Genomic DNA, 14019 nt, shown 5'->3' on the forward strand with positions numbered 1-14019 from the left:
TAAAGATTTGTCTGTATTTTCTTAATTTTTTTTTTTTTTTTTAATCAAGTCGAATTCTAAATAAGAACCCTTTTCCATAACTGAAAAAAGTAAAAATTTTACTCAATTTTTCCAGGCATTATTATACTATTATAATTATTTTCTTCATTAATTTTTTAAGCACACATGTTACTTTTATCAGGAGAAAATGCACATTCTTTTATATTGTTAACCAGATGAGATGGATTTGTTTTTCACTATCTACATTTTAAACACATTGCGTTGCAATTATTATTTTATTTATATAAAACATTAATATTTCATTTTATCATAACTTTTGTTGCTATTCATGGTTTTCCAAATTATTTAATCAGGAGAGCCCTTGAATGCACTCAAACATTTGTGAAGAATTATATTATAATGAATATATTATCAATAATAAAACTATTTGGTCATTCCAGAAACATAGATTTATTCATGAAAATTTAACAGTAGAAATGTCCAAATTAATAAAAATATGAGCCATTGATCTAAGAAATTATTCATTCTTTGTTGATAATTATTGGTTGTGATGCAACAAATTTTTTTTTAAAAGTTGATTCTACTTCTTTACACCAGAAAGTTTTACTTGGTGTAAAATTGTTTTTATATTCAGTAAATGTGCATAAGTGATTAAAATATGATAATCATTAGGTGGAAGACTTGGAGAATATGGAGGATGCGAGTCAGAGTTTCTGTAAAATTATGAATTAGCGTGACGCAGAATAGGACCATGTTAATTCATCAAGACAGGTCTTCTTTCTTGCAAGCAAGTTTGTATATAGATGAGTTGATTGCAGTAAATCTCAGCAATAATGCTTTCATTTTCCAAAAATTTGTAGTGAATAACACCTTATGCAGACCACCAGACAGTTATCTTTTAATGGTGTAACTTGGGTTTTAGGAAGTGTTATAAGGATTCATCAATCCACTGACCTGATCATTTACAATTATCATAAAAGAGACACTTTTTGTCATAAGTGACTGTTCAGCCAAAAAGGGCTCATTCGTGTTATGCAAACACAACATCAATAACACTTCAAATAGTCAGAGTTTGTGATGCTCATTGAGCTCAAGAGGAATCCATTTATCAAGCTTTTTCACTTTTCCAATATTTTGTAAATGACGTGAAACAGTTGCAGTGCTGACAGCAAGTGTCTGAAATATTTCTTTAACTGTAACCCATATTTTGTTCAACAAGTGCTTGCAGTTGTTCATTGCCAAGATTACACAGCTTTCCTCTACTTTTTTCATCATTAAGACTCAATTACACTATGGAATTTTTGGAACCACCTTTGCATTCTCTCTCTATGATCTATTGATATTGGTAAAAGTTTTGAAGCATTGCACCAAAGTTTGAATTCATGCAACATAAGGCAGTGAAAGCTATGTTATGGTATGTTCATTATTGAGGGTTTTCTATGCAATACTTTCTATCTGAAAATCAGTTACAAATTATTATTAAATATTAAAAACACATTATATATATGTGTGTGTGTGTTAAAATTTAAAAGAAAATAAAGTAAAAATTCTGTGTTAAAATTACTTTTTAAAACTCAGCGCTTCAAGGCAGCCATTATTTTTGTAACAACCTAAAAACATATTTACATTTCTCCTACAATTATTAATTTCAACAAAACTAAAAAATAAATGTAAATAAATTAAACTTTTAATCATTCATCAAGTTAATGATGTTACCCACTCCCATCCTCCAATATCCAAACCAAGAAATATTTTGCTTCATTTATGGGATTTAAATTTCAACATTTCATGAAATGTCCAATTGATTTTATTAAAAAACTAATTATTTTAAAAAATATATTATTGACTTATTTTTTGAAAACATACAAATATTTTTTTAGAAAAAAATTAAGGGAAAATGCATGGGGGGGGGGGGGAAGGTGTCACTGAAGAAAATAAAAATGAAAAAAAAAAAAAAATAACATAATAAAATATTGCTAGTTATTTATAAAAGCAAAACCAAGTATTATGTTTCCACTAGTGATGGGACAATTCCATTATTTTTCCCGATTCCGATACAATTACTGATTCCATAGTAAATTCCCGATTCCGATACAATCACCGATTCCAATTCTTTATAAATCTCTACATATTTAACTATAAAATTGTTATTTTGTCCTGATTACTGTAAAAACACATCTTAAAAGTGCATATATTTTCTCGAACGTAAAAACACACTTTTGTGAGGGAGTGATCTATAGATTTTAGTTTTACTGGAAGTTTAAAATCAATAAATACTTATTTTATCATTACTACTAGCAATTAATTTTTTTCTTAAACCAAAATCAAATTAGAAAAGAAAATTAAAGGAATCGTTATAGCATCAGAAAATAGGCACAAATTCTTCTGATACTGATTCTGATACCCAAGAAAGTTACGATTTTTTTGATTCTCAATTTCAATTAATCATCCTAACACTAGTTTCCACCCAGTCAATGTCAAGTAAATCAAGAAAACAAAGGCAAGAGATCTTACCTCAGCAACTGTTGTGTGCTCATCAATAGAGACAAAGATTTTATAGAGTAAAGTTTCAAAATAGTCACCAAGAACACGATTCATCACAAACCCTTGCAGAGGAGGAACTGAAAGCAGAAGACCCACATCTTATTTTAGTACAATTCTTAAGCAATAAAGAAAACTGTTACAATAAAAAAAATTTTAAGTTCATTCAACGAGGAATTATTTAATAGACAGAATCGAGAACTTACCCACAATACAGTCATCATCTGCAATTGGGACATCCAAATAAACTAAACCTTTTCTGTACAAACCTTAAAAAAAAGAAAAAATTTAAAGGTGGAGTGAAAACTGTTGAATTGGAATATTAAAAAATAACTGACAAGTTGTTCGTAATCATAACAATCAGATGTATATTTTACAAAAGTTAAATTCTACATTTGTCAGACAGATTCTTATTAGTATTATCCCTACAAACAATTTAGGAAAATCAAACTTTGATAACAATAGGCAGCTCAAATAATTTATCATTTTTATCCATTTTTCCTAAACATTATTCAAGTCTAATACAAATAAGCAGTAAAGAAAGTGGGTATATGTATAGATCCTAAAATGTAGATGTAAGTAGATGGCATTAACAGATATCTGTACATGCGATAGAAAAAACAAAAAAACAAAAAAAAAAAACAATGAATGTCGAGAAGCCAGCAAAAGAAGGAACAGAGAAAAACAAGCAAACAAATTATAATGATACTTGGATTATATGGCACTGCTGGTTTAATATTAGCAAACTAGACTAATATTCAGGAGAGCTGATGAAGCATACAAGATTATAGGGTACTAGCAGAGTGACCCAACGTTGCCTGGGATTGAATGATGATCAACAAATGTTTCACACTCCTATATTTTTTATTGTCATCGAAATCAATGAAATCGCCCATTTTTCAACCAAATCAATTGATTGCCTGCTCTGCTCTAGTTAGGAACCGATCATGGTGAACCAGGAGGTAGCTCACAGGCCTCTTGCAGTAACTTAGTTCACAATATATTATAATCTATATTGCACTGTAGAGAACCTACTCTTGATTTTATAAAATTATTTTTATATAATGGCTTGCATTAAAGTTTAAAATGCAAAAGTCAAGTACCATACTTCAATTGTGCTCTAAGCAGAAACATTCATTTTGAACACGCTCCTATCATATCAAAGAATCTACTGTTGATTTAATATACCTGGCCCTATTGGTTGTGCAGTGATAATGACTTGAATTTAAGTTTAAAATGAAAAAGTCAAGTATCATTGCTCAATTGTGTTTTAAACAGAAACATAAACGCACCCCTGCCATATCAAAGAAACTCCTGTTGATTTTATATGTCGAGCCTTTTTGCTTGTGGTAATAAAACTTCTCAAATGCACTTGTGATTTTAGGCTGTGTAAGGTGTTAACTTTGGTCAAAATCGCCTGTTTCTTCTTTAATCGGATTATTTCGATTAACAATATTTATCGAAGACATTCTGATAGAAAACCTATCTAAGAACACTGACAAGCACATAAAGTATCTTCATGTGAAATTTCATAAAAATCGGCCCAGCCATTTCGAGTTCATAGGGAGTGAACTAACACACAGACAATATTCCTTTTATATAACAGTAGAGACAGATATTAGGGCCTGCCATAACTTACATATTTACAAAATGTATCAGGCTTGTAATGCTTTAGCAAAACCTTATGAACATTTTGGCAAATGAACAACCACAAAGAAGTAGAACAGCAATTAGGTTTTTCATTAGAAATTGTAAGTAATCAGCATCGTTTTCTTTGACTTACTATGCAAGACTTTGTAATCCATATCAGCTGCTGGCTGCGGACCATAGTCGATCACTTTGTCAATGGCCTCTTTTTCTGACACATGACACATCTGCAAAGAAGCAATACCTTAAGTTAATAACAGAAAAGAATCAGGATTTTATGGTAAGCATGATCTGTAAGGTGAACTTGGGAAAGTACTTCCAGTTGAAATACGATGGAGTAAAAACTTGCAGAAAATAGTTTTATTCTAAACTTCTATTTTCATTCCATGAAAGTAATTTAAAAATGCACAATCATTCACCTTGTTTTTTTTTGTTTTTTTTACATAGGTATCACCACATTATCAAGGCCCAGACGCCACTCAAGGATAAGGGTTAAAGAGTGTACAGTAGAAATTGGACAATATAGTAATCATTAGTAATGAAAATTTGGTAAATTTGATAACTTATATGGAACGGCTCATCAAGAACTTATTTACTTTAGACTTGAACACAACCATATTGTAGTCAGCCGGAAAGCAGGAAAACGGAAGACAATTCCACAGGCGTGCAGTTCTAAGAAAGAAGCTTTGTTCATGGAATCTACGTTTGTTGTGCCAGTCCAAAATTGTTGATTGATTCCGAAGCCAATCGCAATGTCAGTACTTTAGCAGAATAATTCTTTGTTGAAATAAAATTGCAACTTTCATTCAAAATAAACTTTTATGCTTTTCAGAGGTTATAATGAAGCTTATTCATTTTCCTTAAATAACAGACTGAGCAAAGAGAATTCTTAATTCAGCCAAATAAGTCCAACACGTCATTTCGCTTGGAGTGACACACAGATCCAACTGACAGACAGACCTCAGAAAACCAAACTGCCCCTGTCATGTTCAGAGGGTCAGCTCTAATTGACTTCCCCTGCTCATCTGCTGGAATACATTTGTAACTCAAAATCTGAGATTGTTTTTTTTTTTTTCCAGTTATCATTTGATTATCCAGAAGGACCACCAAGATATCCAATTTAGATAACAACCAACCAGTATCTTTTAGTTTACTCGATACATAAATCCAGTAATTATCACACATTTGTTTGTACAAACTGCCATCGTTGTTTTCCTAGTCAATAACCACAAGAAACAAGGGAGATCACTATGAACTTATCCCAAAAGAACAGAACTCAATACAAAGAAGATAACTACCCACTTAAGGCATATCTGCTGAAATGCCTACTGGAGAGAACTTGAATGCCTACTAGACACTATCTTCGAATGTCTAAGGACAACCTGGCATGAGGATACTTTTCCCTACAAGTAAACCCTGACTAAATATTCAAAATAATTTAGTATTCGCAGCCCAAATAAGATCTCTTTGCTATACTGGCTTTTATAAGGAATGGTGCATCTTCTCTAAGTGATGTTACCTCAAGTAGCAACACAAAGCTAGATACTCCACCAGACTAGATGAATTCTTGTCCTCGAATCCAGTAAGACTAAGAGACTACAAGAAAGACATACTATAACATGGTTATATGGTCAATTGGGAAGTGGAAAAATCATGTTCTCAACTTCTTTATTAACTCAATGTTCGAGAGGTTAAGGAGAACTTTAATGGAATATTCAAATACCTATGTATTTTATATAAAGACCAAGTGTTGGCCCCAGGAAGATGCCTCTTGATTTTTTGAGAATTTTGACTGAAATAAAATGAAGTGAAAGTGAACATTATTTATTCAGAATCTTTATCTCTCAGCACGAATTCTTATTTAAAGAGACACATTTTTTTAAAGAGAAATCCAATTCTGTGTGGCTGAACACAAAATCCAAAACATTCTGAATTCTTCGTATGGCTTCTTTTATCTAAGCCCAATACCTCTCAGCTGCAGCAAACCTGTTATTCGCATGCACCAGAAACATGCAACTTACTAAACATGTCACTTTGTGCAGGTTTACATAAAAGCATTTTTCATTATTTTCATTTTCTTGTCTTATGTTGAGGTTGAACATTTCATGAATGACTCCCAACTTCACCTGTCTGTTACCATTTTGCATGTGCCTCCCGCCAGAATAACGTAGTCATACGCTGATCCTGTCCATGTCTTAAGCGGCCAACCGTGTGATTTTGGGCCATCAGCATCCATGTGGGACACACTTTGAAGCATTTTAGATAACTGATGGTACGAGTCAGGTTTCAACATGAGCTGCAAATGAAATTAGCTGCATCTGCTGCACGTAGCTTCGGACGATGGGTGCACCTTTTCTGACACAACTTATGTACTCTGGATTTGATAAAGTTCGGGTCAATTTGAAACGTGCACACAATGCAAAGGTATTTGCCAGATATGTGTCAAATATCACATACTTCATCTTTGTCATATTAGCAGAAATTTCCACCCGTTAAATATTGTACTCATTTCTGTACGAATAACAAAATGATTTGCATACAGAATCTCCCAGGGAGCACCACTCAAGTTTTTGTCAGCTTGTCAAGGATGATTATAAACTGAAGTAGACTAAGTACTGATCTCTGCTGTACTCCTCCTGTTATTTCTAGGAGTTCAAAGAGCACACAAGCAAATCTGCACACTACTGTTTGGAAATAAGTTTGCATTTGAGGACCCAGAAAATAGCTTTTCTTGGCAACTTGCTAAAGGCTTTTTAGTTCAATAAAAATGTTAAAAAGCTGCTTTTTATGTTAGAAGAATTTCTCATGGCATTGCAATAGTAGAAAAAGAGTATCTATCATCGACTACATTCCTCAAAAGCTCCACTGTTGTCTATCTATTTCAATCAGCGGGAAGATCTGATTCACAAGTACTCTTTCATAGGTCTTTAAGCCATGATGAAGGAGTTTCAATCCTCTATAATTTCCATACTGTAATATCTGATGAAAGAAAATTCCCTTAAATATTATACAACATGAAACTTCCATCCAACCATGCAGATACAAATAAGAATATAATGCAAGTATAAATATAAGAAAAAATTGCATAAATAAAAGTTGAATCTCCATAGCTAATTTTACCACTATATGTCTTAATTTGCTTCAGTTTACACCTCTGTATTGTATTACCTTCTATAAATTTCTTTTATTTATATATTTCCTGTGGGACTTTTTTTATAAAAGCATATTTTGATAATTATTTTTTTTTACACTAAACTGAATACAACTTAATTTAAAAAATGCAAAAGTAAATTATTTTTGCTGCAAACAACTTTGTTTCTTTGAAATTAAATACGTTTTTGAATTTTATAGATAAGGATTGATAATTTGTATTATTCAAGCTATTGTTATCATTTTGAGTGTTATTCGCACAACGTTTCGGACAGTGTTTTAAGTAATTCGCAACTGTATTCTTTGTCTTGCTTGCACCTTCAACCTCTAAAAGAATGTCATTTACAATTGAATTTTGCCTAGTATTTTATCTGTTATGCCAAGAGTTCTTGCAAAGACTTTGATAAGTACTAATAAATTCAATTATATGTGACACTCTTCTGGAAGTTGAAGATTCAACTCTCGGTAATGGAGATGTAAAGAATACAATTGCAAAATTACTTCATGGTTGACTGAATGAGAGCATGCTATCCTTGTAGATTAAATAGTTCTGTTTGAAATTCTGTGAAGATTCATGAGTTCAACAGAAAGATTCCCAAATTCAACAAAATGCACCTAAAGAAGCTCAAAGGTTACATCAGCTGAATAACATCCAAAATGAGAACAGCAGTCTGAAGAATCCAAATAATACAAATAATCAATCCTTATCTCAAAAATTCAATAATCCAGGTAGTGAAATTAAATAGTTTCATCTCTCTATGTATTCTATATCCGACTCAGAAATGAAAGATTCAAAATTGAAAAAAAAAAAATCCATAAACCTTTATATCATCTTCAGTTATATAACCAATATTGACAATCCACCAGTGATCAGCAGACACAGAATCCACTGGTTGCATGGGAAGAAGTTCCCTCACAGGTTTTCTACGGAAAAATTTCTGGGGAAAAAAAGATAATAAAAACATTTTTTTTTTAAACTAAGTAAAACAGTTCACAGTTAAGAAAAAAAAATGTTTCTATATTCAAAGAGTTAAAATCAATTTAATTATTAGACAACTGAAATTTTTTGGTTTTGTCAATGAAGTTGAGCCGAGTTTATTGTTAGAAAGAAACAGTGAACATTCAATCAAAATATATTTAGGTTACTGAACAACTTGAGCCAATGAACAAGAAGCAATACCAACAAAAAGAGATGTTAGAAACGGTGAGTTGGGATGTAAAATTATGGAAAATAGAGGTTAACATATATTTGTCTGTAGCATTTCAATATAAATTTCAACATTTTGTTGATTGGTTGGTTATTCTGGTTTAAGGACATATCAACTATTTTTTAATGCCAAATTTCCTTCTACAGTCTTGGTCTTTTTAAGACTAAGGTCAATAGGAATCAGCACCACTCTGAGCCAAAGTGGACTTTGGAGCAATTGTAACATAGGAGTAAATCTGCATCATCCACAACCCCCAAATGGGGTCTCACCACTGGATGTTTTTTAAAGTCATACCAAGGACCTCAATATTTTGTGAATTTGTTAACATGAAGAGAAAAAAAAATCTTATTGAATGATCTTCAAGGGCAGAAAATGAATCAATTGAAACATCAGAAAGACAAAAAAGTCCAAGTGATTTATCTTGAAATTACAGACAACAAATCTTTGCACTGTTTGCATGAGTTCTCATTTTTACAATCAAGTAAATATGAATAAAGAAAAATGGTAGTCCACAGTTTTAAGTTACAACAACATTGCTAATTTCAATCTATATCTGAAAATGGCTCAAGAGCACAGCAGTCAAAAACTTATCAATATAAAATCAAAGTGAGAAACGTTTGAATCTCATTAATGCAAATAAAAACTTTGGTGCTTGCGCAGTTTAGCAAAGATATTAAAAAATGAATATGAAGAAACAGCTCTATGATGTACGTGGCCATTATGGAATGAAGTTCTGAGAAAAATAATTTTTTTAATCAGTTAATTTTATCAAGTGGTTTTTTTTACAGAGGAAAATAACGTTTTAGTGAGACCAATTACGACATGGCTATCTTTACAATTTCCAGCTTCAGAGGGGGGGGGGAAAGAATACCTCCATCTAATTCTTGAAGTTTGCCAAAATTTGACAAGATTATTTTTATAGTTTTGAATAATTTTAGGTATTCCTTTTTTCTTTCTGTTTTGTTTTTCTTTCGAAAAATTGTTTCAAAATTTATTAATGAAATTATCAGAACTTCATGTGCATTTTGACAAACTTCAAGAATTAGATAGATATATGTCCCCTGGCGCCTTCACCTTGCAACTGGAAATTGCCAAGATGGCTGCATAGTGACCAATTTCACTAAATTTTGAAAAAAAAAAAAAAAAAAAAAAAAAAAAAAAAAAAAAAAAAAGAAATAAACTACTGGATCAAATTAAGGTATTTTTTTTTTTTAAATTGAGAACTTCATTCCATAACGAGCACGTATATCATAAAGATTTTTCTTTATCGTTATTTTTTGATATCTTTGCTAACCTGAACAAGCACCAAAGCTTTAAAAACTTTTTTTTAATATTGATTAAATGGATTGTATCAGTCATTTTCTTTATGTTAAAAAAAAATATCTGCAAAATTACAAAAGTGACATGTTATATTTTAATAACTAAATATTAAGATGACAAGAAAAATAAGAGATATAGATGACAGTTAATTTGTACTTACTTTACTGGATCTGTTCTGATTCATTAAGTCTATATATTGATTCCTGCCAATGCCTAAAAGGCGCAAACCTAAAATAAAAGAAAATAAGGTTTCTTGGTATTTAATGCGATTAAATGCCTTAAAAATTGGTACAAACCTGTTCTCTCAACAGCCTGTAGTGTCCAGTGCAGACAAAAAGAATAAAGTAAAAATGTATTATTTTAATTGGAATTCGTTTAGATGAGTATTATTTATTAATTTTTATTTATTGCGAACAATTATCCTCATCTTTTTTATTAGTTGTTTCACGATGTTTCGGCCAACTATTCCTTCGAGGCCCGTGGCGCAGTTGATAGAGACGTTGAATCTCTACGGTTCCAGGTGATGATTGTCTGAAGATAGTGGTTTCAATCATACCCAAAGCCAGCCAGAGGCTTACTTGGCCAAAAACGTGGTGAGACGACAACAACTATGGAAGGTAGTAATTGCAGTGAATGCAGTCAGGAAATTCAGAGTTTCTATCCCATCGCGATTACCACTTGACGAAGGCCAAAGGAATAGTTGGCTGAAACGTCGTGAAACAACAACTAAGAAAGATGAGGATAATAGTCCGCAATAAATAAAAATTAAGTAAAAATGGTTGCTCCTTTTCTTTATATGTTGGCGATTTTGTCACCTCATCTACAAATGAGATGCTCATAGTTTAAATAAAAAGCTTGATTTTTCAGAGACTCACTTGATTTTGGATTTGGATGTTGGATTAGCAAGTTTGAACAGAAGAGTAGTGAGTTTTGACAGCAGTGTGTCGAGTTTGATCTGGAAATTGTTAGTTTGAAGTGCAGCATAGTTAACAATCTGTCAGGGAAAGTGTAGAATAGTTAACACTTGATTATTTAACGACATTTAACTACCTAAGTTCTTATCTATAAAGGGAGAAAAACAATTTGAAAATTTACATACCTTATATTTTTTATAAATATTTATTCAAACCTAAAACATATTCATTAGAATTAAATGTAAATTAGACTAATAACTGACAACTCAAAATTTTGCCAGCTTTGCTGAATGTTAGTCCAGTCTTAGAATACTAAACATACAGCAGTGACAATATGGGTACAGGTGTAGAATATAAAATATAGATCTAAATAAGTGATATTAAATAAACAAATAGGGAAAACAAATGCAGCCAGCAGAAAAGTGTAACGTGAACCGACATCTTGCTGCCCAACTCCCCACCTAGTACCCCTGTAGCTTGTGTCCCTAATAGTAGCCCCCTACATCAAAGTGGCAATGTGCCTTGTTTGGGGTGAAAATGTAATAAAATGTAATAAAAAAAAAAGAAAAAAAATAGAAAAAGAAACAAAGAAAAATGCAAAAATACATGAAAATAAAAAACTATAATCGGACATTGAAAGCATGTGTATATGTTATTATCATTGTCTTAATTATCAGATTGAGCTACTGTTTAAGATAGATAAGAAAGCATACAAAAGTTATGAAGAACTTCTGTCAAAAACAAAAAAATAGTGTGATTTTTATAATCCTATCAAGATTAAAACATTAAATACAAATTCTTGGTGTGGCGCATTTGCTCATGTGGCAGAGTACTCACCTCACATGCAAGAGGCTCGGGTTTTGAATCCCGAGTTCGGATATGTCTAATTGATGAGCCCAAATGAGGGCAAAACGAGTCTCGGACTTCCAGTTTGTTGGCTGTCATGGCTCTTGTGAGCTGTGACATTGCCTGTGGAAATAATTATATAATCCTTCACATTCTGAATGTATATATATATATATATATATATATATATATATATATATATATAGTATATTTATTATACAGACATTATTGATTCTATACGTGCATACATGTTTTAAGTTTTAATTACTATATGCATGTTAATATAAAGAATGCAACTCCCATGACACTATCTGTTACAATATTTGTGGTATAATGGGGTATGATTCCGTACAGTCGGGAGATTCTATTTATAAACGATGCTGCTAGGAACTGATGAATCGAATTAATTCACGTTTTGCTACCAACCAATCAGAAACCAGAATTGCTCCATAAATATTAAACCTTTCTGTAGCAACTTCGCAGATGTTTTTTTTCGTCTTGACACAGAGGAATCTTTTGCTTTGTGGATTCCAACTCGAGAACTGCCTACTGCAAACCAGTCACCTCTAAGGACTTGTGTAGAACAACGAACCATCGGAAATTGTTCTGAAATGAAACATGGCTTACACTTCTAGAGGCTATGGACCCAACGTGCGTCTTTATTTTAATGGATCTGAATCAAAATTCGAATTGTGGTAAGTAATATTTCTCGGATATCTACGAATTCAAAAGCTACACAAAGTACTTCAAACACAACCTGAAAACAGAAACGACCCCGACTTCATTGAAAAGAACGCAACTGTATTAGCGGAATTAATACAGTGCTTAGATGACCGAAGTCTATCACTGGTAATGAGAGAAGCCCTGAACGATGGATGCAAAGCATTGAACATATTGAGAGAGCATTATTTATCGAATGGAAAACCCAACATTATTTCTTTATATACTGAATTGACCTCTCTAAAACGAATGGAAGCCAAAACCATTACTGATTATAAGAGCTGAAACGACTGCAAATTCTTTAAAACTGTCTGGTGAAGTTATAAGCGACAGTCTGTTAATTTCCATGGTCCTTAAGGGATTACTGAGTGATTTCAAGCCATTTACCACCATGATAACCCGGAAAGAAAAACCCATGACTTTTAGTCAATTCAAGGTAGCACTCAAAAGTTACAAGGAAACTGAAAAAATGATCATAGAAAAAAAACGAATCTACAAATATCATGAAATTTAAAAATGCACACATAAAAACACCAAAATTAAATTATACCCATGCTGGGAATAAAAACCACAACTTTGCCAAAAACAATTTTTCTCGTAAGAAAAGTACAAAAAATTATTTGCTATAATTGTGGACGACCTAATCACAAGAGTTTCCAATGTAGATACAGGACTCAAAATGGCGAATCCATTAAAAATGTGGAGAGTTCCGTCAGCGAACATACATTCTTATTTTCATGTACATTTAATGCTTCAACAAACAATAATTATTTTCTTGTCGATTGTGGGGCCACGGCACATGTGATTACAAAGGAATCTGATTTTATCAATTTTGATCCCAACTTTAAGCCACAAAATGATTTTGTAGAACTAGCTGACGGAAGTCGAGTATCATTTTGAAAAGAGGCGATGCTAAAATCTTGCTAAGGAACAATAAAGGTGAATTATGTTTCTGTATTCAAGAAAACGCATATATATATACATACTAGCTGTACCCTGCCACGCGTTGCAGTGGCTCAATTTGGTGTAATGGAAAAATTTAATAAAAGAGAAAATGCATGTTTCTTATATTAGTACAGCAATCCACTGCAAAAAGTGAAAAAGAAGGTGAAACTGAAAAAAATGGTGCTCTTGCAGAATTTGATCTGGATCCTCGAGAGTTTCTGTCAATCATTCATGTTTTGGACTTGACCAACAATCAGTGGATGAAGCCGAACGTAGCAAAAATGTTGAAACGCTAAATGCTTTTTTTTGTTGTTGTTTTAAAAAATGTGATTTAGTAATTAATATTTGGTTGATGGTGGGGGGAGGGGGGGGTTACTATACACAGATTCGAAAAAGTCGTCCAAAAACAAATAAATGAAAGCAAAGGTAAGGTAATTTACGTTTCTACCTAATTGGATAATTGTTTAGTGTTTTTATGTAATGTAAAATGTTTAATTGGCTCAAAAAACAGAAATGGTCGCGAATTCTGTTGAATACGTTAAGTTTGGGAAAGTAAGTTGAAAACTAAAAACTATACAAAACAGTGTCTGAAACTCACCGAACATATGTTACCATGACATAGGCTGGCATAATGGATAGGTTTCTGACAGTATTTTGTATAGTTTTTTTAGTTTTAACTCACTTTCTCTAACTTAAAGTAATCAACAGTGTCCACCACCATTTGTAGC

General features: G+C 32.1%; 1 protein-coding gene across 1 annotated transcript in view; it reads right to left on the reverse strand.

The window, feature by feature from the left end:
• The window catches only part of LOC145259102 (protein FAM91A1-like), a 131165-nt gene that overhangs the window by 51080 nt on the left and 66066 nt on the right, over positions 1-14019 (reverse strand). The window contains exons 4-8 of the mRNA XM_080116760.1: positions 10027-10094; positions 8160-8276; positions 4325-4415; positions 2748-2810; positions 2515-2621 (exon numbers count right to left, since the gene is read on the reverse strand). Coding sequence (XP_079972886.1) covers positions 2515-2621; positions 2748-2810; positions 4325-4415; positions 8160-8276; positions 10027-10094 — 446 coding nt within the window. The remainder of the gene's footprint in view (positions 1-2514; positions 2622-2747; positions 2811-4324; positions 4416-8159; positions 8277-10026; positions 10095-14019) is intronic.

This window comes from Euprymna scolopes, chromosome 3, assembly GCF_053919585.1.
Source record: "Euprymna scolopes isolate OS-2025 chromosome 3, ASM5391958v1, whole genome shotgun sequence".
NCBI lineage: Eukaryota > Metazoa > Mollusca > Cephalopoda > Sepiida > Sepiolidae > Euprymna > Euprymna scolopes.